We start from the raw sequence: 27675 nt of genomic DNA on the forward strand, positions 1-27675 counted from the left end.
GTAACAGGACAAATCGTTTGTGCCACCCTAAATGAAAAAAAAAAAAAAAAAAACAAACCAAACCAAACCCGAAGCACATTGCCACATCTTTCTCTCACAGAGCAGTTGGTGGGTTTGAACCACTGACCTTTAGGTTAGCAGCTGAGCACTTTTAACCACTGTGCCACCAGGGCTCCTTTTGCATCACTAACCCCAAAACAGCCAAACTCACTGCCACTGAGTCAATTCCAACTCCTAGCACACAGAGAAGACTTGCTCCTTAGGGTTTCAGAAGCTGCAAATCTCTGGAGGAGCAGACCACCTCATCTTTCTCCCTCGGAGCGGCTGATGGGTTCAAACCATCAACCTTATTTTCAGCAACCAATGCTTAACCCAATACGCCACGAAGACGCCTCTGTATCACTGAGGGACCTCTAACTTTGGTAGAAAGAAACAGGCTCAAACTTGCCTGTGATACTTTAATGAGTGAAATGTCATTTTGTGATATGCCTCTTTCTAGCTGTGCTTGCTGAAACAACACAAAACCAACCACAAACAAAACTTCCCACTTATCCTCTTCTTGATGATGGAGTCTGTGGAGAACTTCACCCCTCCTTCATGCTTGAGATTCTTTGATGGTAAAATGAGGCTGGCTGGACTAGATAGTCTTCAAGGTCCCTTCCAGCCAGGACGTTCTAGGATAGAGTTACCTGACCCAACTAACAGGTACCCAGTGAGTGTCTTTGCTCAGCTTCTCCAAGATGACTTTGAGCTGGCCATACGCACTTTGCAGGTCCTCCTTCACCAACACAGCGTCCACCAGATGCCCATAATGCTGGTCTATGAAGGCGGCAGAGGCAGCCATCTCCTGTTGCTCCTCATCCTGCAAGGAAACAGTCAGGTCTGGAGCAACTAGGCTATTCCCCGCAAAGTCAGAAATGTACATTCCAAAGGCTAGGGGACCATGGTCATGGGTAATGTCCCAATCTTGAATTTTTAAGTGATGATTATGCCCCACGAATAACAAGTTGTGTATACAACATCAAATCAAAATTCCAAACAAGCTGATGGGTAGTAGATACAATCATACGTCCACACAGAAATGTGTACATAGATGTTGACAGCCGCATCATTTAGAACAACCCAAAGATCCATCAGCATATAAGCATATTAACAAAATGCAGTAGTCTATGCCATGGAGTATTATTTGGCAGTGAAAAGAAACGAAGTGCTGAAGAACCTAAAGAACATTCTGCTAAATGAACGAAGTCGGACTCAGAAGGCCACATACTCTAAGATGCCTGTAATGGCAAATCCATAGAGACGAAGTAGATGAACACCTGCTGAGGGCTGGGAAGGAAATGGAGTAATGATAGTGGGTTGTGGGGCTGGGGTGATGAACATTTTCTAAAAGTGGTGTGGTGATGACTACACAGCTCTGTGAGTATGCTAAGAACACAGACATTGTTCACTTTAAAACTGTGAATTGTATAGCATGTGAACTGCATCTCAATAAAGCAGTTAAACTCCACTTCCCCCAAAATCACACAGTTTAACACAAAAAACAGAAAAGGAATCCTGAGCCCATTATCCAGGGACTGGATAGTATTTTCATGTAATTTATGTGCAACAAAATTAGAATCCTATTGTTTTCACTGTGTTCAGCTAGGTCATCAACTATTCCTCAATTACATGACTTAACTATGTAACATCAGTCATGTGAAAACCATGTCATGTGATGTGTTGAACTGAGCCCCCGATATTAAACATTTAGGTTGTTTCCCCTTTTTTGGCTGCTGTTATTAACAACACTCTGATGAACATGCTATGTAATTCTAAGTGGTTCTAGAACCACTGAGCTTCTTTCTAAGTATGCTTCTTAGAGTTTCTAAAGTGGAAAGCTTCTGATGTGCCTTTCAGCCCTCTTGTTCTGTCATTTGACCAGTGTGGACAATTAGAACAGAGAATCTATATGACGTAGGATTTAAAAAAAAAACGTATCTTTATTTGGGAGGAGCATCATGACCAAGGGGGAAGGATCAGTCTTTAGGTGGGGTGGCTAGATTGGCCCAGAGGCAACATCTATTCTGGAACTGGATTGCTTCTGCCTTTTCCCCCATGATAACTTCCAGCTCATTCCCCTCACAGAGCCTTCTCAGAACCAGTTCAAATGAACCACTAATCCCAGGTCTCCCTGGAAAAGCTTTGTCAAATTATTAGGTTTGGGGTGAGGGTTCTGACACAGACCCGGCTGAATAAGAAATTTATGCCAGAAAAACAGAAATTCACTTAGGAATACATCGCATTATCCCATCCAATAGTTTAGAAATATATTAATTTACTGGTGGTCCTAACTGGTTTGCTGTAGTTGGGTGCCATTGAGTCTATTAAAACTCATAAAGACCCCAAGTGACAGAGTAGAACTGTCTCATAGGGTTTTCAATAAACTGGTATCTTTTGTTGTTTTGCCTGCCTGTCATCCAAGTTACAACGTATCTAAATTCTAGGCAGTGAATGAGTCTTCCTTCCCTCCCACCCCTGGTGACCATCACAGAATGTTTCTTTTAGCATAAAAACCTTTTCTCGACTTTTACAACAGTGGTCTCATACAATAGCTGTCCCTTTGCCACCAGAGAGTTTCACTCAGCCTAATGTCCTCCAGGTTCATCCATGTAATGTGGTGTTTTGCAGATTCATTGTTATTCTTCCATGTTGTGTAATATTCCGGTATGTGTGTGTATGAAAGTTTGTTCAACCATTCCTCTGCCAATGGGCATATAGACTGTCTCTATCTTTTGGCTATTGTGACTAATGTTGCAGTGAACATGGGTGCGTATATATGTATATATTCATGTCTCACAGCTCTTGTTTCTTGAGTATATATATCAAGTAGAGAGATTGCTGGGTTGTACAGTATTTCTATTTCCAACCTTCTAGGAAAGCGTTCTGCGTCATGGTCCTCAGTGGCTGCACCATTTTACAGTCCCACCATATGTTGTCATCTTTATGAAAGCAGATCACCAGATCTTTCTCCCATGGAGTCCCTGGATGGATTCAAACTCCCAACCTTTGGGTTAGCAGCCAAGCACTAACCCACAGGGCTCTTTTCAAACTGGTTTCACCCATTGTTGTCAAGTCAAATCTTGACTCATAACGACCTTACAGAGCAGAGTAGAACTGTCTCATTTGGTTTCTCAGACTGTAATCTTTTCAAAAGCAGACTGCCACATCTTCTTCCGAGAGCGGCTGGTGGGCTCGAACTACCAACTTTCTGGTTAGCAGTCAAACGTTGAACTACTCTGTTATCAGGGCTCCTTCTCAAACTGGTTTATTCAGTGGTTATTTGAAAAACAATGATGATAACCTTGTTGGTGTTTCAATTAAAAAACACTTGGATTGGTTACCCAAATTGGGCGGACTACAAAGACAAGAAGTGACTGGCTTCCGAGCTTTCAATAGGGAACCTAGCTCCAGAGGATTCAGGGAAAGGTAGAACCTCCAATGAATTGTTTCCAACCTGTCTGGATGGGGTTAATAAAAGGTGAGGGGGAAAGGTATTCTGTGGTTCAACAGGAAATGATTGCTATCAGGTCTGACAGTGGGTGTTGGAAAAGTAAATGTAAATTTGGTAACAAGAGGGGAGCGGAGCGGCTGATTTTGAAGTTCAGGAGTGGAGATCCCTGGAACCATTAAGGGAGAAAAACTAAGTGTGAGACCCTGTCCGGAGAGGCAGTGACACTAGGGATAGAGGCAGATGCAATGACATGGACAGAAGGAGGGGCTGGGGACTCTGGCCTCACGGAGGGAGAGGGGCTGTGTGCTGGTGGCCAGGGGGCAGGAGTGTGGGGTGTACCCTTTGGGTGTTTGATGATGCATGCAGGGGATTGTGATCATTGCAATGAAACAAAGTACGTACAATAGGATGAATGTAAAGATAATGTTCACCCATGTAAACTAACACATAATTCACAATAAAAACTTAAAAAAAAAAACACTTCGATTTGGTTTAGAAGTTCATCAGTTCTAGATAAATGTCACACCATTATTGTTGGGGGAGGAGGTTTATGTGGGGTTAAGCACAGACAAAGCCACCTATGTCTTTGTCCCACACTGAGTCCTCTGGGATGTCACAATACATAGAACGGTAGTAAGACAGCATTGAGGTGAAGGCCCAGCCTGCATCCCTGCCCTGTTCAGCTGTGAGCAATATCACACACTGGGATTAGGCCTTAGAAAAACAACACAGATAAACTTTAAACTTACAAGTGGGACTTCTGCGGCCTCCGATGCTGGAGACATGGGTGGTGTCTTCCTTTTTTCCAGAATGGCAGGCTTCACAAATATAACATAGGGCTTGAACTCTGAGGTCCTCAGTTGTTTCAGTGCCTGGGAAAGCAAGTTTGAGAATATGATATTCTTTTAAAATATTGAATTGTGACACATGCTTTTTAAGGCTCCATAACTGTGTGTTTCAATTGCATAACCTCAGTGGCCAAGGTGTAGATTACTTTGGTCACACAATAAAGGACTTCAACTGGGCAGATCCACTGCTCAGTTCCTCCACTTTGACGCTGGACTCAGTTAGTCCTGCAGGCCCACTTGCTGAGAGCAGAAGGTTCCTCACGCTCTAATGAACCTTCTTAAGCCCTTCTCCACCTGCCTATTACTAATGCGAGAGACTCAATACATGATTTGAACCACATGAATGCAAAATTTATGCCATCCTACAGGCCGCCTATGATGGTCAAAGGAAAAAAGGCTGGCTAAACAAATGAAGAGACTACCTAAAAGATTTTAAAGACTTTCCAAGATTTTTGGTAAACAAATTGTACTGTACAAATTTTCTCTATGATGAAGGGTCTCTGTTTGGAAACACATGGATTGAACTGCTTTATGTACTGTCTGCACATAAAACCCAGAAAGTCACTTTCTTCAAATACACCAGAAATACAGATTTTTTAAATTCAACTACTAACTCCCAGTCAGTCCAAATTAGGGAAGGTTTGTCTTTATAGGCATACAGTGGTTTGGGAATATGCTTCAAACAAACTTCTATCAAATGAAGCTGACCGTTTCTGTGATAAAACCAGAGATTTGCCTCTACAGCAGGAAAAGAAAATCCCCAAGTTGAGTTAAAAGCTTGCAAGTTTTTCTCAAAGACAAGGTTAAAAAGATGGTCAAGAAATGCTTTTTAAGCACTTTGTGGAATAGGTTCTCCCTGTGGAAGGCAAGCCTGTTTTTCCTTTCAAAGCATTCTTCTGACCAACCCCATTCGTGGTTCCCTAAACCACTGATTCCCCTGGTCATGGTTGGGAGGGGGTGGCCTGACTAGAACTCCTGTCTGGCTGGTGGTGGTTGTTAGCTTGCGTCAAGTCTGCTGGTGACTCATGACCCCAAGCGCAGTGGGATGAAGCACTCCCTTGCACCGTGCCATTCCCATGACTGGTTGCAGATGGAACTAGTATCCACAGGGTTTTTGTTAGCTGATGTTTTTCAGACATGGGCCTTCCTCCCTAGTCCGTCTTGAAACCTGTTGTACATCATAGTAACACTCAAGACAGACAGACAGGTGGTGGTGGTTTGTGAGGTACATCCGTTGGGAGTCAAACCCAGGTCTCCAACATGGAAGGTGAGAATTCTACCACTGAGTCACTTATGCCCTCTCTGCCTGGGCATTTACATCTGTTCTCTGTCACAATTGGTCAGCCATATCTACTATGACATTTACTCTCATGCAGGGGTTCCTATCCTGGGTCTGTTAGTCCAGGAGCATTCTACAGTCAATGCAGTATCTGTATATAGAGGTGCTCATTTGGGGGTTAAAACAGTTTCCATTCAATTCTTAAAGGAAGATGCAATAAAATGGAACACTCTCTGCTCTGGACTAAAAATTCCTTAGATCAAGTGTCCTGTAAGTTGTACAGTCCACTACCTTAGAAACCCTGCTAATTGGAAATGACCAACTAGGCCAGGAACTCACTTCAGGCTCCACGTCCACCAAACACACTTTGTTTTTGGCCATCACAGCCTGAATGGTCTCCAGGCTGGTCCCATAGAGGTTCTCCTTATATTCACCATGCTCCAGGAATCTGAAACACCAGCACAGGGAGAAGGCCTTTAGTTCCTGAGTTTTCCTCCATTAGCCAAGGAAGTGAAACAGACGTCCCATCAGGACTCCTCTCCCACTTCCCCCATCCTTTCCAGAAGTCTTCCCAGGAGGTCTCGTGGAACACCAGACAAGGACACACAGCTGCAGACACACAGACACACAGCCAACGTACTTGTGGTGCTGTAAGTCGGCCTCAAAGGCTTGCTTAGACACAAAGTGATACTCCACCCCCTCCTTCTCGTGGCTCTTTCGGGACCTGGTGGTATCTTTTAAAGGAAAAAAAGAAGGAAAGCTGGGCGAAGACACATCACTTCACAGTGAGCTGAGACAGCAGTAAGCCCATGCCCCTAGCCCTTGTAGGAATCCATCACTGATTTGTCTTGTGTAAACTGAAAACCAACCACATATGCACACCGAGTGCTTCCTGGGTGCCAGGCCTGGTGCTCTTTCCAGACATACTATGGATTCTCACAACAACTCTGTTGGAGGTTAAACAAGCCTTCCCATTTTGCAGCAGAGGAAACTGAGGCACAGAAAAGCTAAGCACCTCACTGTGCCCAGTGTCCCACAGCCAGCAGGTCGCTGGGTCAGAGTCTGAATCTCCATTTCCTGCAAGTATCTGCCCTTAACCATTCGGCACACGTCCCTCATAAATGCTGTGCTTTTCAAAAATCACTTAAGAGATTCTAGTTCTAAGCTTTTAGGTCGTTAATCGTTTTCCTTTTCACAGGCAAAGAGGGCACTAACACAGATGACCCTGCCAAGTGAATGCTTTTAATTCCTTGCTCAGTTCTCATTTTGACTGAAAATGAGCATGAGAACAGAGGCCCCTCTGTGGACTAATTGTTTCACTCAGCAAACCTGGCTCTCAAATAATTTTAAAACATGTCGTTTTCTTCCTGATTCCCATGATAACATTAAGATGTGCCCTCCTGGGGGAAATCCAGTCCTCCTAGAATATAAACACATTGGAAGCAACACATAGCTTTTTCCAGAGCATTCCAAAAGATGGGATTTTGAAGGACTATGTTTTCTGGCCCTTGGGAGCCACCCAGGGGGATGCTGTTGGGTTCTATGTGTATGTGGCATCTTGGTCCAACAACTCACGGGGCTCACTTGTTGGGTCATGTCATTCCACATCTAGAACTTCTACTGATCACATTCTAGACACCGTGGTTGAGTATACAAGACCCCTCATGATCTGCCCCACCTCCAGCTCAGTTTCATCTGCCATCACATCCTCTACTCAAACTCTCCCCAGTCCCCAACTAAGACTGGTCACATGTTCATCCCTTTACACATGTTGTTCCCACTGGCTCAACAGCCTTTCCTTTCTCCTCTGCCTGGAAAACTCCTATTCACCCTGCAAAATCCAGCATCAAAGTCATCACTTCTGGGAAGCCTTCCCTCCTGACTCCCCAGTGCATAAAAACAAGGGAGAAAGTCAAAGTCACCTGCCTGTGGGGTGACCAGAAACAAGTAGGCCTGAGCACTCAGGTGCTCCACTGGAGGATGCATCTGGGGGCCCTGTCCATCCTGTCGGTCCCAGGTCCATGACAGATGCTATTTGAAGAGTCTCCCTCCCCTCATTCCTGCTACTTCAGAAGACTGAGCTCCTAAAGATGCTCTGACCTCCCAGAGACAAGGCTTCGGCCCAAAGGAGTGCAGTGTGGTGACAAGCGGCTTTGCAGTGGCCCTGCTCCAGAACTCTCTGAAAAGTATCCTTTCCTGCCAGCACAGCATCCCCTTTTGATGGCCACTGGGCAGCCACATGGCATCTCTTCATCCAGAGAGACCAAGAAAGTGAGTCCCAGAGAGGAAAAGGACAGCCGAGGGTAGGAAGTGGCAGCAGGGGAGACTCGACTGTGCAGTCTAGTTAAGAATGTGACTCTGGGGTCAGGCTGCCTGGGTTAAAATCATGGCTCTACGACTTACCTACTGTGTGACCCTGGAAAAGTGACTTAACCTTTCTGAGCCTCATCGTCTTCCTCTGCAGTATGTGCTGATAAAAACTGTGAGTTATTGAGAGGTCTGACATAAATGCTCTTGGTATTGTTAAGTGCCATCGAATCGGTTCCAACTTACAGCAACCCTGTTGCCTAGGAGCAGCTGGTGGGTTTGAACCACCAACCTTGCAATTCAGCGCATTATCCTGTGTCTGGCATTTGTCACTCTCCTTCTTATCTCATTTAGAACCAGGACCTCCCATCCACTGGATCTCAGTATCCCTGGCTGCCTCTAGTAGGAGGAAGACTTAACCCTCATGCGGCTGGAATCCAGCTAAAGGCAATGCCCAAGCAATGGCTCTCACCTGGTCCGCAGAGTCCCTGAACTCTCTGATCCTGCTGGAGGTGGTCTGAGAGACTCCCCTTCTCAGTGTCAGCTTCAATCTGCCATTTTGCCTACAATGTGCTCAGGACTCACCTCCCACCTGAGTTTTCTAGCTACTGCCTCAAAGGGTCCTAGTGGATGGACTACTGGAGCCCACAGTATACCTCTAGCAGGCAGTATCTGTAAGTGCATCAGACCAAAGCTAGGACTAGGATGGAACGTAACATGCCGAGTTACGTTCCCATGAAATATTCACATGCACATACATATACACACACACATACACTCGAGTGGCCCTCTTACGTGGAACAGCAACGCCAAACTGCTGTGGGTTCTCTGCCACCACCTTCTGCTTCAGCTCGTGCAGGCGGGCTCCCAGAGACCCTGGGAAGCAAAGGGGAAGCTTACCAGCATTCCCTTCCCACTTCCCAGTAACCATCCCATTCCTTGGTGGCCCAGGACATCACGTACCAATCAGAACCACCAGGCGTGGCCGCTCGCCGGGCTGGGGCTGGTACCTGGCCACTTCCTCGTAGGTTAGCAGCTCCGGAGAATCTACTTCTGCTGGTGTCTTCCCGTCCAATGAGCTGCCCAGGCCCTCCCTGCGGCCCAGCCGGAAGCTCCTCCGAAGACCAGCTTGTGGGGAGGGGCAGAGGGACACCAGGCCATTTGCCCCAGGCTCTCCCAGTAAAGATGTCCTCTACCTAGCCAGCCCTGGCCTCTCCTAACCACCTCCCACCACAGAACAGAGGTTGTCCAGGAAACCAGTAACATGACAAAAGGATGGCCGCCTAGCAGCTACAACCTGGGGTTCAAGGTCACTGTTTCCCTTGGCAAGTGACTGACCTTGGGCAAGTCTCTTCACCTCTCTGAGCCTCAGTTCTCTCATCTGTGAAATGGGGATACATATCTACAATGCAGTGTGTGGGCCTAGATTGGATCCTACATCAGGGAAGATGTAGGACTGTTGGATAATGATGTGATTGTCACATGAACAGCATCTCCATAACTGAATCGTATGGATGTTTCAGTCCCAGAAGTTGCTAACAGCCCTGAAGCTATATAAATGAATTCCCTTATTCTTAGGACATACACGCAGTGGCGTTCACTTAGGTTGGTGTCACCCAGTTCAGTAACTCATGGTGTTACCTCACGCCACATGAACTTCTTCCATACAGAATCCTTGGTGGTGGTGGTGGTGACGTGCCGCAGAGTCGGTTCCAACTCATGGAGACCCCGTATAGGATTTCCAAGGCTGTAAATCTTTATGTGAGCAGAAAGCCTCATCTCTCTCCTGTGCAACAGTTGGTCGTTTTGATCTGCTGACCTTGAGGTTAGCAGCCTGACTTGTAACCACTACGCTAACAGAGCTCCTCAGCAATATTATTTTACATCATAGCATATGTAATATACTGGTAAGCTAGTTCAATGTAACACTTCTTAGATTATATGAACTGTTGTTATTGTTAAATACCATCGAGTCAGTTCTGACCCACAGTGACCCTATATAGGGTTTCCAAGGAGCAGCTGGTGAGCTTGAACCGCCAACCTTGTGGTTCAAACCAACCTTGCAGTCCAGCACACTAACTCACAGCTGCACATCAGGAGTCCTAGATTATATGAACACTAACAACAAAATTGTTTTATAAAACCTTTACTACATTACAACATTATTAGTCAGTCTGCAACTAACTCTCACTTGGTTGTGAGGGGCGCAAATATGTGCATGCAGAAAAATTGAATGGTAAAGTAACTATGGTTAAAAAACAAACCCTACTGCGGTCATGTTGATTTTGACTCTTAAAGACCTGATAGGACAGAGTAGAACTGCCCCATATGGTTTCCAAGGCTGACATCTTTACGGAAGCAGAACACCATGTCTTTCTCCCACAAAGCAGCTGGTGGATCAAGCCCCTAATAATCTGGGTATAGAATATGGGAGTTCTCTGTGCAATCCTTACAACTTTACAATCAATTTGAAAGTTTTTCAAAATTACATATTAAAAGAACTCTACGCTTTGTCTCTAAGGCCCTTCGAAAAGACAGAAGTGAAGACATGGGGAGACTAGGAAAGGGCTCAGTCACTGCGTGCTGATGGCATCAGTGTTGAAGAAACCACAATTAAGACCATGATTTTAACAAAACTGCTTCTAATTGAGCAGTCGAGGTACGTGCCTCCAGGTCACCAAATGTCCCACTTGGGGCCTCTTCCTGCCAGGGCTCCCTCTGCTCCCAGGGTGAAAGTGGGGTGAGGCCCTAGAGCCCGGCAGACAGACCCGAGGGAGATACAGGTTCAACAGGCTCAACTGCTCTTGAAGGCCTCCCAGGGCTCAGTTCACTCTGCTTATGTCTCCCCGAACACAGAAGCACAACCAAGGTATGTGGGTGGAGGGTGTCAGGCAAAAGTCCCCTGCTACTCACCTACATAATGCCCTCTGAGGTGCCCTTCATAGTCACAGGTCTCTAGGAATCAGAAAGAGAGAGAGAGAGAGGCCAGTGAGTCATGCTGGACGAGCGGACCCAGAGTGTGGCCCCTGGATGCCCAGGCAGAACCTTGGTTACGGGTATTTCAGGGGAGACTGAGGAGGAATTGTGTTTCTTTCTCATATCCAGGAGAGCAAGTTCTTCTGTTCTGCTCAGGTTTCTACACTTGAGTCCCAAATAGGAGGTCTGGGTCACCAGGCCCCTTCACAGCCCCCTGGAGTTGGGATCCTCCCTGCCTCCCTCCCACTCTCCGTCTTGCCTAGCCACACAGCCAGCATGTTGGACTGGCAGGGCCGGGCTCCCAGGCCTTAACTCTCATCCCCACCCTCTCTCTACGCCTCAAGAAACAGGAGGGTCCAGCTGGCATAGCTGGGAGAGGTGTGCAAAGAGAGGGCCAGCCACCCCTGAGGTGGTGGTGGTGGGACAGACAGGAAAACAAGCCCTCCAGTCCCAGGCATTCCATGGAAAAGGGGCCTTGCTCGTGTGCACAGGGGACAAAGACTGGGCCTACCTTTGTCACAAGGCTGATCATCTGCGGTTTGCACAAAAGACAGATGGAACAGCGTTAGTGCCGGGGAACCAGGAGGCCCTGCGGCTGAGAGGCAGCCAAGGCCTCATGTGCCTAAGGAGCCATCCATCTGTCCCCTCCGCCTTTTCCCCCACAAGCCTGTGATCTGAGCTGCGGTGCCTTGAAGCCGGAGCCCTGCTCTAATTAGTCTTCCTCTGGGCCTCTCATCAGTGGGCCAAAGTGAGCCGGCTCATCCCTGGCATCTTGAGCAGCTGCCTTGAGGCTAGTTTATTCAGCAGTCCCTCCACCTTGAGACCAATCTACAACGTGGTCGCTGGCCACAGCCATGAGGCCAGAGAGCAAGCAGCCCACCACTCTAGGATGCCTTCAGTGGGACTAGGGCCTGCTCGCTCTGCTGGGGTTTGAGACTCACCTGGTTAAACACAGATGCCAGAGGATGAGATGGACAAAACTGGGACTACCTGCACACTGACCACATGGTGTCTGCTTGGGTCCCTCACTTGGTCACTAGCCCTCCTGGTCCAAAACAAGGCCATACACTGGAAAAGCTTCCTTTCTGAATGTCTGGTCCAGCTCCAATCGCTTAACCTCCTAAATCTCTGCTTTCCCATCTGGGAAAAGGAGATGCCTGCGACTAGCTACTTCACAGGTTAATTGTGACAAAAGACAAGAAGGAACATGGATGTGTTTCCCTAAAGCGCTACCCAGAGTAGACTCGCCCGATCAAATACAGGCTGCCCAGTTTAACTGGAATTTAGAGAAACAAATGTTTTTCTTAATAGAACTATGTCCACATACCACATGGAACAGACTTATGCTAAAAAAACTACTCATTGCTCATGTGAAACTCCAGTTGAACTGGGTAGCCTGTATCTTACATTCACTAAATCTGGCAATCCTAGCAGAGAGAAATGACACCAGTCACAGTCATGTCCATGAAACTGTCCAAGGTCAGAAAACCTCTTGAGAATTGAATGAAAGCTGGAACACGCAAACACATAGAGTTTTGCCGATAGTTTTGGGAAAGGAGCTAACATGTTGCCTGGTGTCATCTCTGGGCCCCAAATATAGAAGTTTCTCTCCAGGGACTAGCTTCCCACCCCACCCCACCCAACACTTGGGGGGCCTGCAAGCTCAAACAGGACCGCTGATGCCCCTCTAACCCAATGCTTACTTTGTCTAGGCATGGAGACCCTGCATCCTCATCCAGCCCTTCCCTGAATTTTATTCCTGCTAGTCTACTCACATGGGGGCTTCTTGAGGTTCTGGGGGCTTGGCAGGGTGCCCGTGGCTCTACGGTAGCTCAGTCGCCTGTGGGGACACAAGGAAACAGGCAGGGCCCATGAAGACTAGTCAAAGGGAGCCTTCTGGAAGTTGTGGGGAAACCAAGGCCTGATCTGCAAGTGGGCTAACAAGCCTGGAGCTCCAAAGACCTCATAACTGACACCAAGTCCAGTACTGTGGGGTACTTCCATGTGGAAGAAGAAACCAAGTCTCTTGCTCTGTGAAAAGCTCGTCCTACCCAAGGTGACCACCCACAGGGCTCCAACCCAGTGACTACCATCAGTAGTTGGTCATTACTTTTCCAGGACTAACTGCCCAGGAAGGGAGGTCCCTTCTTAACTCACCCTCACTGCCATCCCTGAGAAAGCTGGAAAACAGCACAATGACTCCAAGGAGAGTAAAGGGGTCAAAGTGACTCTAAATTAATGCACCCCCCCCCCACACACACACACCATGGCTCAGTGGAAAGACAATCACAAAGACCTCATCTTGGACTTAGGCAAATGTATAGATTCGCACATTTACATGCAGCTAAACAGCCCTCCTCCAGACCCCTTGATAAGATTTTGCCAAGAGAGCAGCATTTCTCAAACTTCAGCCCCTCACAGTCACCGGAACACTTGTAAGAACACAGATCTCAGGGATAGCTCCTGGAGTTTTCAATCCAACAGGCCTGGCATGGGGCATCGGATTTGCATTTCTAACAGATTCTGAGGTGTTGCAGAGCCTGCTGGCCCAGGGACCACACAGTGAACACAATGGAAATGGATTAACCCCGAGGCTCTGTCATTAACCAGGAATAACAACACCACACCAAAACTGTGAGGGGGCTACCAAGCTCAGAGGAAGTAATGCCATATAATGCTACACTCTCTGACCCAGATTTGCATACATTCTGGAAATCTACCTAAGGAAATCATGAGCAATATTGGGAACATTCTATGTGCCAGATAATCACTGCAGTCTTCTAAGTAGTGAAAAATTGGAGACACCCTAAAAAAGGCAGCTACGGGGAAACAGTGAGATCACAGGCATCCCTTCCTTAGAAAAGTCTTCCCAGTGGACCCAAATCAATACCAAACCCAGAAATAACTCACTGCCATCCTGTGGATCCCAACTCAAAGTAACCCTGTAAGACAGAGTGGTGGTGGTTATGTGCCGTGGAGTCGGAACCGACTCATAGTGACCCTGTACAGGGTTTCCGAAGCTATAAATCTTTACGGGAGCAGAAAGCCTCATCTTTCTCCCGTGGAACAGCTGGTAGTTTCGAACTGCTGACCTTAAGGTTCGCAGCCCGATTTGTAACCAGCTCTGGTAGCGGGTTACAAATCGGGCTGCGAACCTTAAGGTCAGCTGTTCGAAACTACCAGCTGCACCGCTGAAGAAAGATGAGGCTTTCTACTCCCGTAAAGATTTACACCCTCGGAAACCCTATACAGGGTCGCTATGGGTCGGAACCGACTCAATGGCACATAACAACAACAACAACAACGCTACCAGAGCGCCTTGTAAGGCAGAGTAGGACTGGCGAATAGTGTTTCCAGACTATTCTGTGGTAAGCAGACTGCCACATCTTTTTCTTGTGGAGGAGCTGGTAGGTTCGAACCACTAACCTTTCCATTAGTAGCTAAGCGCTTAATCATTGTGCCAGCAGGGCAAGCCCTCCTAATCAGAACTTGCAGAGAACCTTGCACCCATCACATTTACATACAGTGACCATTTGAACAATGTCTGGCTTTTTCAACACGCTGTAAGCTCCTCTCCTATGAGGCCAGCTCAATTCATAATAAATCCTTACTGCCTTTGAATGAATGAATGATACATTCCCTGATCAAATACTATAAAATCATGCTACAATATGTAATAATGTGGGACTACGTAATAATGTATAAAAAGCCAGTGTCAAAATGTTTAAAAAAAAAAAAGGAAGACAATAAATTCTATAGCATATAAAAAGCACAGAAAGGAAATCAAGTAAGCTGTTTAGTGACAAGATTTGGGTAATTTTCCAGCTCCTACTTTTCTATATGTACTTGTTGTTGTTAAGTGCCGTCGAATTGGTTCCGACCCATAGCGACCCTGTACAGGGTTTCCAAGGGTGTAAATCTTTACGGGAGGAGAAAGCCTCATCTTTCTCCCACGGAGCAGCTGGTAGTTTCGAACCACTGACCTTAAGGTTCGCAGCCCAATTCATAACCAGTATACAATTCCTTATGTTTATCTAAATCCCAAACAGCCATCACTAGTTTTGGGACAAGAGCAAACACAACATAACTGGTACACAGCACAGAGAACAACACACAACAGTATGTCTTCTCTGGCTGTGGTGACAGAGACTTGGGAGTTAGCTATAGACCTGTGCCTCCCCTGCCGCACCAGAAACAGCCCCCTACAGCACACCCCAGACCCACCTCTCTTGGAACTGTTTGGAAGGGATGAGACCGGCTCGAAGGTTGGTGTCCCCCACTCGCTTGGCTTGCCACCACGTGGGGTCATCCTGGCTCACCACCTCTAGGACCTGCCTGCGCTGGAAGGGCAGGCCTGCCTCCTGGCAGGGAATGGCCCGGTCCTCCCGAGGGTTGTAATGGAAGAGGGCCCGCATGAACACCTGCAGAGAGAGAGCCCTGGTGAGGCTGCTCCTGTCTGTGTGGGCACTGATGGGTCTGTGTCCTCATGGAAGGTCAAAGGACAACTACCATTTGCAATCAGGAAGAACAAGTAACCTCCAAAACATAAAGTATAGTGCATACAGTGTTATTGCTCCTCAACCATGGTGGATATCCCAGCCAGGAAATGCAGGCAGAATCCGAAGTCAGCTCACGGCTGAGATTTCCTTCTAACCCTAACACTCCCTGATAGATCGGAGCTGCTGTCATCATAACCACCTCTTAGCAAAAACTAGTCCTGGGGATAAAAATAAAGGGAAATACAATTTCTAATGCAAAGTTTATTTCGATATGTTAACTGCCCCTAATGAAGTCAGCAGATTCCTGCTATATAAGTAATTCGGCTGTTAGAGTACATATACAATATCCACAAAACTGCTACTGATTTCTCACACCTTTCAATGGGCAGTCACACTTTTTATAGAGTGAAGCCTATGAGAGCCGGACTGTGACAGGACTGCCTTGTTTCTCTGGGTCTCAAAATTTTTCTGCTTTTTAAAGTGAAGTCTTATCACTTTTCTATTAAGGGGAACATATTTGAGCTTTCCTTCTCTGATCAGTTTCTACCTTACATAGGTCCTGGCTTTTGCAGGTTTCACACTGTTGCTCTATTCTACCTCAGCTGGCATCCAAGGGCCAGGCCCCCAGCTCTCCCCTGCATCCCCGAGTCACCATCTAGAAAAGATGGTGGGAGGGTACGGCAGATTGTCACATTTCTGTGATCTCTTCGAAGACTCATCGGCATGGATTTATCTCACAGGCAACCTTGGAGACACTGGGGGTTCAATTCCAGACCACCACAATAAAGTGAATGCAGTAAAAGAGCAGAAATAAATGTTGTGGTTTCCCAGAGCATATAAAAGTTATGTTTAAAACTATCACATAATTCACAATAAAACATTTAAGAAAAAAAAAAAAGTTACGTTTACACCATATTGCATTCTATTTAGTGTGTAATCGCGCTATGACAAAGTCTGAAAGAGCGTGAGAATTACCAAAATGTGGTAGAGTCAAGAAGTGGGCACATGCTGTTGGAAAAATAGACTTGTTCAACACAGGACTGCCATAAACTGACAATTCATTTTTAAAAAAACAAACTATCTGTGAAGCGCGATAAAACAAGGTGTATCTGCATTTATCTCTGTTTTCAGAACACTCAGGCCCAGTTACTGCAGAGGCAAATGTTGTTAAGTCGGTTCCAACTCATAGCAACCCTGCATAGGGTTTCCGAGGAGAGGCTGGTGGGTTTGAACTCCTGACCTTGAGGCTCAAACTGACCTTGCAGTCCAGAGCATTATTCTGCAGCAACACACCAGGACTCCACAGAGGCAAACAGAGGTGGGGGGAAAAGAAGGGCTAGAGGGCTCCCTTATTGGAGTTCTGATGTGGCGCTAAGTTAATGCTCTGGGCTGCGAAGTCGGCTTCAACCACAAGGTAGGTGGTTCAAGCTCACAAGCTGCTCCTTAGAAACCCTATACAGGGTCACTGTGGGTTAGAACTGACTCAAAGACACTTAAAAACAGAGGGCTCCTTTAGATCCAAATAGATTCCTTTAATTGCCATTCAGAGAAGATTTCATTAGCTAATAGTAGGAACTTCCTGCCTATAGATTATGGGGATTAACCTCCAGTTGCCCACAGTGGTAGCTTTCTCAATAATACACCCTTTATTGGGTTGGCTGCCTTCCCGTCCCCATTCCTATATTGGTGTTTCTTGGGGTCACCTCCCAAATAAACTATTTGCACTTGAACCTTTGTCTCAGGGTTAGCTTCTAAGGGACCCCAAACTAAACACAGGTTATAGTCAAAACCCTGCACAAAACACTGGAATCCATTCAGAAGGTAGCCTTAAGCCATCTTCCCAGCTCAACTGGTCCCCATCCCTCTCCCATTGGACCGCACCACATAGCTTTCTCCTGCTGATCCCCAACATGTTCCTCTCCATGGTGTCTTGAGCCTCTGTATACACAGACCCCTTGGCCTGAAATCCCTTCCTACTTAGTTAGCTTCACCTCCCTTAAGCCTTGGTCCATATGCCTTCCTAGCCACCTCTAACTCTGTGAGCCAAATCCCTCCGAAGCATTTCTCACACAGCAACAAAAGCCTTGTTTTCTGACCCCCTTACTCCCTCTGAACTCAGAACCCCTGAAGTCATTTACCCATCTGTCCCCAAGCATCTCTGTGTCCAGCACGAAAGGGAGGCTCTAAAACTCAGTGAGTAATGAAACCAACGACAGGTGCTTAATTGGTCCCAAATCCAGCACACTTAGTACCTTCTCCTCCTCTTCACAGCCCTGCTTTCAATTTCTATTAAAATAACTTTGTCTTTTATTAGTAAGTCATGTCAAATTCTGTTTTTAAAGAGGTTGGGTACAAGTAAATGAATCATGCTGTGACTTAATTCAAGTCCTCTGTTGGGCACACATGACTCCCAGGATGACCATTTTGGAAGGCTGGGCTGGTGCCTCCCACCACCTCTAGCCCCCCAGCCAGGAGCCCAGCTTCCCCGTACCTTGCTCTCCTTCCAGCAATCCTCCTCTTGGGTGGCTGGGATGATTTTCAGGGTGATAGAACCCTGGGACTGGGCCTGAAAAAGAGGAAAATAGAGCCTCTCACCTTCCTGAGTTCAAGTCTAATTTCCCAGGTCTACAAAGTCAGAAGTGTTACCTCTCCTGCCATTCACCTTTCAACAATGGGGCCCTTGCTGAATTACCTGAAGCAAAACTCAGAACCCAAGAAACCAAAACTCATTTTGATGGGATAAAGGGACAGAAGATTTTAAATGAGAATTCAAGGATAATCCATGCATTAAATTCTAACTTCACATTCCTCCTGACTGCCAGCCACCTCCCCCCACCCCAAATTTCCCTAGTTTGAACAAACTATTTCCATTTCATTTTCTCCTTTCCTGCTCCATTTGTGACTGGTTCCGGTAATTCCCTCTTTGGTATTTTCCCCAGTAGAGCTCCCCTCAGAGACTACGTGCTCCATTGGAGAGCCCATGAAAAAGATGCTCCCAGACCACAGAGCCCAGAACTGGCCAAACACAGAGGCCAGACCATTGGTTCTAGAACACAAGACAGTCGCTCTCTAGAACCAGACAGGGAAGTGAGGGCTAAAAGACTAGAATGACTGCAACCCAGATCTCCTACAACGGGGGCATCCTCTCTCCAGATCTCATCCTATTTCTGCCCTAAAAACCACCCAAATTTAGCAAAGGAGGTTAGGTTGGGGCAAGATGCCCAAGTAGAAAGATGGTAAAACTAAGATTAGGGCTTTAAAATGTTGTGTTTTCACTTAAACTCCCCAAAATGGACTACAGAGGTTGCTTTTGACCCAACCTTTAATACCCTTCAGCTGTGTACTGCTTGACCCTTTTCCAGATGTTCACATCCTAATGAAAACCACACTGAGTTGAGACACCAACCCTAACCCTTACTTTACAGAAAAAGAGACTGAAGCTCAGAATGATCCAATGACCTGTCCAGGGTTACACAGCTAGAGAAGACTGGAAGCAGGATTTGAACCTAGGGTCAGCTGACTTCAACTCCATTACTCCCTAGGTCCCTTTGGGAAGCTGTTCTGACAGGGTCCCAGAAAAACGACCCCAGGAATGGGAGTCAGGGGTATCGCATGCTGAGGGGTTTCCAAGAAGGGCAGATGGGCTGGATGATCCATTCCTCCTGTTCCCACTTCACCAGCCGCCTTCTCAGGAAAACAGGGAGGCTGAGCCAGAAGTTGCCATGCCCCAGAAAGAGTCTCCAAGGAGCCTAAGCAGGCAGTGTGCAAGCACGGACCAGAATCTGGCTGATCTCGTCAGGTCGCTTGTGCAGGACTGCGATTCCGTTCACTTCTCGAAGCTCATCTCCAACATGTACCAGACCTAGAAGACACGGCAGAGCATCAGCACAGGAAGGGGACCGTACATCAGGGGACCTGCCTTAGGAACCTGCTACTAGGCAACCTGGTGAGATCAAAAGGTGGTGGGTGGGACTGAGCTGATCTCAATCCCTATTGCATGTTGGGTGCCACCCCTACATTATCACAACCACTTGGGGAAAAGCCCCAATTTACAGGACAAGTTGACAGCTAAACTAAGATTAAAATAGCTTTGCCCAAGGCCATGCTGCTTAAAAATAAAGGAACCCAGGGTTCAGACAGGTTGGTTTGTTTGAAGAGATCTTTTTTTTTTTTTTAGTGCTGTGTTCAGAGGTCAAGTTGGGAGGGAATGAGAATTTTGCTGCAGTGCGGAGCAGTCTGGCTGATTCTGACTCAGAGCGACCTGTGTGGCAGAGCAGGGTTTTCTAGGCTGTACTCTTGGTGGGGCTCTCTGGTAGCGTAGTGGTTATGAATAGGGCTGCGAACCACAAGGTCAGCAGTTCGAAACTACCAGCTGTTCCGCGGAAGAAAGATGAGGCTTTCTACTCCCGTAAAGATTTATAGCCTCGGAAACCCTGTACAGGGTAGCTATGAGTCGGAACCGACTCCAAGGCACACAACAACAACAACAACAGTCTTGGTGGGAGCCATTTTCAGGTCTTCTTCTCACACAGCCCCCAGCGCGTTCAAACTGCCAGCCTCTAGGCTACATTTGGGAGCTTCACCATTGTTCCGCCCGATCTTCAAGCTCTATTATTTTGACCTGGAAAGTCTGTGTTCCTCCCCCATACTCTTTTTGAAAACATCATTCACTAACTCTTCACCTTTCTGAGTTTACAGAAAAGGCCCAAGAATGTCCTTCTCAATTCTTAGTGAAGAAATTTCAAAGTGCCAGCAAAGAGCGCTACACATACCCATCTATCAGCCTTTGGTTTAATGACAAGTGTCTCCATGTATTAGGGCCCTATTTGTTCATCTGTGTGGCCCCAAACCAGCAGCAACAGCATCAGGTAAGACATGTCAAATCTTAGACGTGCCAAGGACTGGACCCTCCACACACCTACTGAATCTGAATCAGCATTTTAATAAGATCTATGGATGTGGCGCTGAGGGTTAATGTGCTGGCCTGCAAAGTCGGTTTGAATCGCAAGCTCACCAGCCGCTCCTAGGGAACCCTGTACAGTGTCACTATGGGTCAGAACCAACTCAACGGCGCAGGCACGAGGGATTCGTATGCTCCTTAATGTTTCAGAACGTATACAGTTCTCCATACAATGGCCCCCAAACTTTTGGGAAAACATCCCCTAGTAATTCTTCCACACTTCAGTGACTCTCAACCTGTTTTCCACGCAAAGCCAGATGACCACTCTCCCCTAGCTAACAGTGACAGCTTGCTGCAGCCCCTGGAGAGGTGGGAGAACTGTCTAACTTGTCCCACAGTTATGAATTACCCACCCACCCCATGCTATCTGCTTAACTATCACAGTCCCACAACTAAAATCTCTACGGGTTTGGGAAGAGACGAAAATTCCAGCCCTAGTCCCAGAAAGTGAGGCACATCCCACACAGGTGACCAGGTAGGAATGGGGAGGGAGACCTGTGGCCAAAGAGAGAAGGTTCTGGAGCAATGGCGAGCCTTCCATTGCCACCACTCACCACTCCGGTCTGCTGCGCCCCCTCGCATGATCCTGGCCACGACAACAGCCCCTGAGTGCTCGTCCCGTCTGATGGTGGCACCCTGAGCAGGACACAGAGCAGGCCAGTCCTAAGAAGCAGTCCCAAAGCTCAGACCCCCTCACCAGATGACACAAAAGGCAGAGCAATACAGGAACTTCCCTGTGCCGAGTGTCCCCCAATAAAACCAACATCTCCTATAAATATGTTGTCAGTTGCCCTCAAGTCTGGTTTCCACTCATGACATCCCTATGTGCAGCTGGATCACACCCTGGTGGATCTTCAGGGTTTCTATAGACTGATTGTTTGAAAAGTAGATTTCCAGGTCTCTCTTCCTAGTTCATCTTGGTGTAGAAGCTTTGTGACAACCTGTTCAGCATCATAGCCACACACAAACCGCCACTGACAGAGGGGTGGTGGCTGCACTTGAGGTGTATCTGGAACGTGGTGGTGGTTATATGCCGTGGAGTCAGTTCTGATTCATAGCGACCCTGTATAGGGTTTCTGAGGCTGTAAATCTTTACGGGAACAGAAAGCCTCATCTTTCTCCTGTGGAACAACTAGTAGTTTAGAACTGCTGACCGTGAGATTAGTAGCCTGATTCGTAACCATTACGCTACCAGAGCTCCTTACAGTTTGGAAAGCACAATAAAATCTCACTGCAGAAATGAACGACTGGGGCTCAAAGACGCTCAGCATCCTAAAGGTCACACAGCAGGTGAGGAGCTAAGTGTTTTGTGGTTCTGAATTCAGTGTTTTTCTCTTTCATATCACAGCCCCCTGCCACTCACATGGACGTTTAATGAAGCTAATAGGTGCCAGCAAATTTTCAGCCTGTCTCTATAACCAATTGCGGGGTTGGGGCCCTTTGGTGTTGCCAAAGGGAACCAATGATCCTTCAGTCAGAGCTCAGGGACTAAGCGTTACTCCTTGTTTAAAACCTTACAACAGCTCCTCACTGTCTCAGAGTCAGGAGCTCTGTCAGCACTGTGGTTTAGACGTTGGGTCGTTAACTACAAGGTTGGTAGTACAAACCCACCAGCTGCTCCATGGGAGAATGATGAGGCTGTCTGCTCCTGTAAAGATTTACAGTCTTGTTGTTGTTGTTAATTGCCATTGAGTCAGTACCGACTCAAAGCGACCCGATACACAACAGAATGAAACACTGCCTGGTCCTGGGCTAAGCTCACAATTGTTGCCACGCTTGAGCCCATTGATGCTGCCATTTTGCCAATCCATCTCCTTGGGGATCTTCCTTTTTCTCTGACCCTCCACTTTACCAAACATGATATCCTTCTCCAGGGACTGGTCCCTCCTGACAATATGTCTGAAGTATGAGAGACGAAGTTTGGCCATCCTGGCCTCCAAGGAGCACTCTGGCTGCACTTCTTCCAGCACGGATCTGTTGGTTCTTTTGGCAGCCCATGGCACTTTCAATATTCTCCTCTAACACAATAACTCAAAAGCATCAATTCTTCTACAGTCTTCCTTATTCATTGTTCAGCTTTCACATGCATATGAGGTTATTGAAAACACCATGGCTTGGTATTACAGTCTTGGAAACCCTATATAGGACTGATATGAGTTGGAATTGACTTGATGGCAGGAAGTCTGGGTTTTGGTTTTGTCTTTGGGATCAAGTTAAGAAACTGGGTGTGGACAATCAGGCCCTCTATGATCTGATCTCACCCAGCTTTCTGGCCTCCTCTCGGTCACTCCTTACCTCAAATTTGGCATTCTGGTCCTAAGAGGCGGCTCTGCGCTCCCTGAGTACCCCACACTGTCTACCTCCCCATGATTTCGCACGTGCAGTTCTTACTGCTTAGAGTTCCTTTCCACTCCTTTTCCTTCTGGCAACCTCCTTTTCCTTTTTCAGGAATTCAGTTAGCATCTTCTCTTCCAAGAAGTCTTCCCTAAGCCCCCTGCCTAGCTTCAATCACTCCCTCCTCAGACGAGATCACAACTTTCTACGTCCCTGCTAGGCCTGCAAGTTCCTAGAACATGGGAACTAAGTCTCATTCATCTCTGAGGTGCCAGCAGCTAACATGGTATGTTGAACGGATGAATGAGAAACGGAGGTAGGGGCGAGAGCCCCATCTGTCTGCAGAAACAGTCCTTCTAAGGTCATTTGGTGAACATGAAAATAAAAAAGGTCAGATACGGTATCCTCTCGGGAAAGCATCCATTTCTCTGGACCTCTAATGCTTCTCTCCACCTAGAAAACAGCTTGTTCCTTTGCTGGATGAATCAACACTGAACCAGGACTAGAATGGTAGCAATCTGTCAGCTAGAGTGAAGAATGTGTCTGGTGCCCAGAGTTTCCTCAGTACTGTATCCAAAAACATTTTTTAAATAAAATGGCTGTAGAGGCTTCTGAGTCATGGCAATCTCATGAGTGACCAAGCAGTAGAACTGAGCTCTAGAGGGATTTCAAGGGCTGGTTTTTCAGAAATGGGTCGCCAGGCCTTTCTTTCAAGGTACCTCTGAGTGGGCTCAACCCTCCAACCCTTCAGTTAGCAGCCAAGTATTAACTGCTAACCATTTACACCACCCACAGATACTCGTGTCCAGAGAAGCTGCTGTTTGCCATCAAGTTGATTCCAATTTACAGCAATCTTAGAGCCCAGAGCAGAACTGCCCGCCACTGGTACCCCTCTACCCCCAGAATCACCAGGTCTTTTCTCCCCAGGAGCCACTGGTAGGTTTGAACTGCCAACCTTTCAGTTATCAGCCAAGGGCTGAGCCATTGCAACACACGCCCCTTATCCAGAGAAAGGGGGTGCTATATATTTCAGGCTTCGCTCTGTCACAATTACACAACTCTGCCGCTCTGCTTCAAACACAGCCCTGTTGTTGTTGTGAGGTGCTGTTGAGTCGGTTCTACCTCCTAGCGACCCGATGCACAACAGAACGAGACATTGCCGGGTCCTAGGCCACAGACAGGACATAAATAAACAGATGTGGCTGTGCTCCAAGAAACTGTTCTTTATAAAAACAGGTGGTAAGCTAGATTTCCCAACCTTTGGCTGTCCTATAACACTGTGTGGGTTATTTACTATACACCGAGGCTTGACCATGGAGTGTGGGGGGGGGGCAATACCCCACAAAGAAAGGAGTGTTCAGCCCATAAGAGTTAGCAGCAGCCCCGACAAAGCTGCCATCGCTCACTCCGAAGACTTCAGGAGGGCTCCTTCCCAGTGTTAAGAGGCAAAGTGAATGCCATGGGAGAAAGAGGGTCCGAACAGTGAAGAGAGGTGGGTGTCACCTACCAAGGGTTCCTTGTTCTTCACCAGCCGGACGATCTTCACTGATTCCTCTTCAAACTCCTCATCAATATTATCAGGCAAAGGGGGGAGGACAGGGTCAAAATTCTTCTGGGCAACTGTGTCATGGACCATGAGCACAGCCTATTAGGAAAATCAGAGAAACAGAGGGCTGGCCCAACAGGGTCAAGGACCCTGCCTGGGCCGTGGTTTGGCGGTCTCAGACCTCACACCAGGAGACCACACCACCCCACTGGCCCTGAGAAGCTCTTGCTAGGAGCCTCCTATCAGCCCCACCAACTAGCACTCCCTGCCGCCCCCCCCCCCCATCCCAGGAGACGCAGAGGCCTGGGCAGCCAGGGAGGTGGCCGTTAGTACCCTGAGGTGGGGGGTGGACAGCAGCTGGAGCAGTTCCCTCTCGTCGCTGTGCACAGAGGCCGCTTGCAGTTCCTCCATCACCTGGAGCGGATGGCAAATGCCACAGACAGCTGTGGGGGGGCCCCCCTGACCCACAGGAAAACCCCTGCTTCCTAGGTTCCTCCCAGGGATGGATGCAGCACCAGAGCACATCTAACCCTCAGCCACCCAGGTCTGATGCTCCCAGGAGCACCATGCTAGGAGCCAGGAGAACTCAGCAGATGGAAATCCAAATAGATGGAACAAAATTTATTACGCTCTTACTGTGCGCTATTTGCTTTTTATAGACTTTCTCATCTAATCTTCAAAATAAAAGCAAACACAAATAAACAAAGAAAACCTGCTGCTTTCAAGACAATTCCAACTCATGGCAGGCAACCCTACGTGTGCTCCACAGGGTTTTCAAAGTTCTCAAAAGCAAACTGCAAGGCCTGTATTTCTAGGTGCCTCTGAGTGGGTTTGAACCACCAATATTTTGACTGGGAGTCAAGCACTTAACTATGTGTGCCACCCAAGGGACATGGAAATCCTAATAGGAACTAAATGTAGTAAGCCCTTATTGTGCGTGGTTTGCTTCATACAGACCTTGTCATTTAATCCTCATAATAAACCTAGATAAGGCAGAAACTACTATTTTGCCATTTCACAAATGAGAATCCGGAAAAGATTCCCTATTTTGCCCAAGGTGGCACAACATCTGAGTGCGTTTGAATACAGTCTGGCTGTATACAGTCTGTATCCTTCACCACTGTGCTGCTTGGTGGGAGAGGACACTGGAGCTCAGACAATGACTTCTCTGAGGTCACAAGCTGGTAGTAAAACAGCACTGAGTCCAGGACCCAGGCATCCAACCTGCTCCTCGTCACTACCCCATGCTGGAGAAACGACGCTCAGGGACCCACACTCCCAGGCCGCACCTGTCCCACGTCAGACCATCTTCTGGGTTAGATGCATCTCCTAGGCTGGGTAATCACTGGTCCAGCTTTTTCCAAAGCACACTCCCCAGAGCGCTAAGTCCACAAGAAACTAACAGGCATTTCTTTAAAAGGGGAGACGCCTGAGCCAGTAAGCTGGGGCACACTATAGGAGCTTCACACTAGGCCTCGAAGCCTCCCGTCCTCACAGCAGTCTGAGAACTGAGGGTCCTATCCAAACTCTCATGGTACAGCCAAGGGAGCAGACTTTCTCAAGAACACACAGTAAGGGGGCATCACACGTCATCATGTCTGAGGACTCAAGCCAAGACTCGGCGTTCCTCCTGCCTGTCAGGAGGCCCAGGAAGGAGGGTGAGGAGGAGAGGAGACACCTCTTAGGGGTTCCCGGTTCCTTATGTCCTCTGGCTAAACACTGGCAGCAAGGCAAGATGAAGGGACCCCAGGGTGGTGGAGAGAGTCGGGCAACACCACAGGGGAAAACCTCAGGCTTACATCCTCGGCGAGCGCCATGGCGCTGTGCAGGACGGGGGTGGGGCTTTGTCTCTCATAATAGCGGAGCTTCTCGTGGATCTGCAAAGACAGTGGGTTTCAGGCTGGGGGCTCCCAAGCCAGCTGTCCCAGGTCTACCTCGGACCCCACACAACCCACCCACAGCTGCAAGGACACCTGGGCTTGCAAAGTGGGTCACCAACTGATAGTGTCAGAGAAAGTTTTGCCTGGCTAGGTGAGTGATGACCTTTTGGGGGCAGAGGAATGGCTAGGTTGACTTCTGGACCACAGCAGCTAGGAAACCAATCAAAACCAAACAAGTCACGCCATTCCTGACTCCCAGCAGCCACAGGTGTTTCAGGGTGGATCTGGACTCCAAAGCATTTTCAATGACTATAACCTCACGGAGCTCTGGTAGCGTAGTGGTTACGAATCGGGCTGCGAACCTTAAGGTCAGCGGTTCGAAACTACCAGCCACTCCGCAGGAGAAAGATGAGGCTTTCTACTCCCGTAAAGATTTACACCCTCGGAAACCCTGTACAGGGTCGCTATGGGTCGGACCCGACTCGATGGCACTTAACAACAACAACAACATAACCTCACGGAAAGGGGCCCTAGTGGCACAGTGGTTAAGCGCTTGGCTGCTAACTGAAAGGTCAGTGGTATAAACCCACCAACTGCTTGACAGGAGAAAAATGTGGCAGTCTGCTTCTGTAAAAGATTTACAACCTTAGAAACCCATGGGGCAGTTCTCCTCTGCCCTACAGAGTGGCTCTGAGTCAGAATTCAACTCAATGACAATAGACTTTGTTTCTGGTTTTTTTTTAAATCTGACAGAAGTAGATCACCAAGACTTTGCTCCAGGGCACTGCTGGGCACATTTGAATGTCCAACCTTTAAGTTAATAGCCAAGCACAAACTATTTGTACCACCCAGAACTTCTAGAACTCCTAAGCAGGCAGATGCCAAAGGACTTTACCTTCATTAGATAACTGAGGCTCTTCTCACTAAACACATCCCTCAGGAAACCCATCTCCTCCTTGTGGTTAGAGTCAGGTCTGAGCTGAGAGGTCAGAAGTGCCAGGGTTTCATGTAGACCTGCAGAAAGTGTGGGGGAAAGGGGGAGAGAGAGCAGCCAATGCAATGGGGACTTCCTGCCCCTGGGGACCCCAGTGAACACTTGAGCCTGCCATGGAAGGCTTCATTCCCAGGGCTTGGAGGCTGCAGCCTGCTCTCTCTCAAACCCTGGCTGCCTGGTGGGTACCGGCCCCAGAGACACTCACCGGAGTCCTCCGACAGCACCGGCATGCCTATGCCAAGGCTCTTGCTTATGGAGTCTGGGAAAAAGCAGGGGGAGGAATGTGCTGAAACTCCACCAACCATTATTATACATCAGTCCATGATCAATGCAGGGTCAGAGGGGATAGAACAAATAATTCTATTAACTATACTCAAGAAAGAAAGAAACAAAACTAAGGTTTGCTGAGTGTGCCAATGGGCCAAGCAATGTGCAAAATAGTTTCATATGGCATTTTCCTTAATCCATACAAAACCCTAAGGAATAGACCATCTTGTTTCCATTTAACCTAGGAAGACACAGGCTTGGAAAGGAACAGTCAGAACTTGCTCAAGGTGGG

At 47.6% G+C, this 27675-nt stretch overlaps 1 protein-coding gene across 1 annotated transcript; it reads right to left on the minus strand.

The window, feature by feature from the left end:
* Positions 1–444: 444 nt before the first annotated feature.
* MPP3 (membrane protein, palmitoylated 3 (MAGUK p55 subfamily member 3)) lies at positions 445–27346 on the minus strand. The gene is made up of 18 exons (XM_006832715.1): positions 27322–27346; positions 27018–27136; positions 26042–26119; positions 24576–24656; positions 24204–24341; positions 20917–20998; positions 19179–19264; positions 17894–17968; positions 15128–15324; positions 12679–12743; positions 11415–11435; positions 10841–10882; positions 8891–9055; positions 8723–8803; positions 6261–6354; positions 5960–6068; positions 4243–4365; positions 445–862 (listed from the first exon to the last, which is right to left on the minus strand). Exons 1-18 carry the CDS (start codon positions 27344–27346, stop codon positions 686–688), a joined length of 1758 nt encoding a protein of 585 aa, XP_006832778.1. The 3' UTR covers positions 445–685.
* Between the last annotated feature and the right edge of the window lie 329 nt (positions 27347–27675).

The sequence above is a fragment of the Chrysochloris asiatica genome, unplaced genomic scaffold, assembly GCF_000296735.1.
Source record: "Chrysochloris asiatica unplaced genomic scaffold, ChrAsi1.0 scaffold00007, whole genome shotgun sequence".
Lineage (NCBI taxonomy): Eukaryota > Metazoa > Chordata > Mammalia > Afrosoricida > Chrysochloridae > Chrysochloris > Chrysochloris asiatica.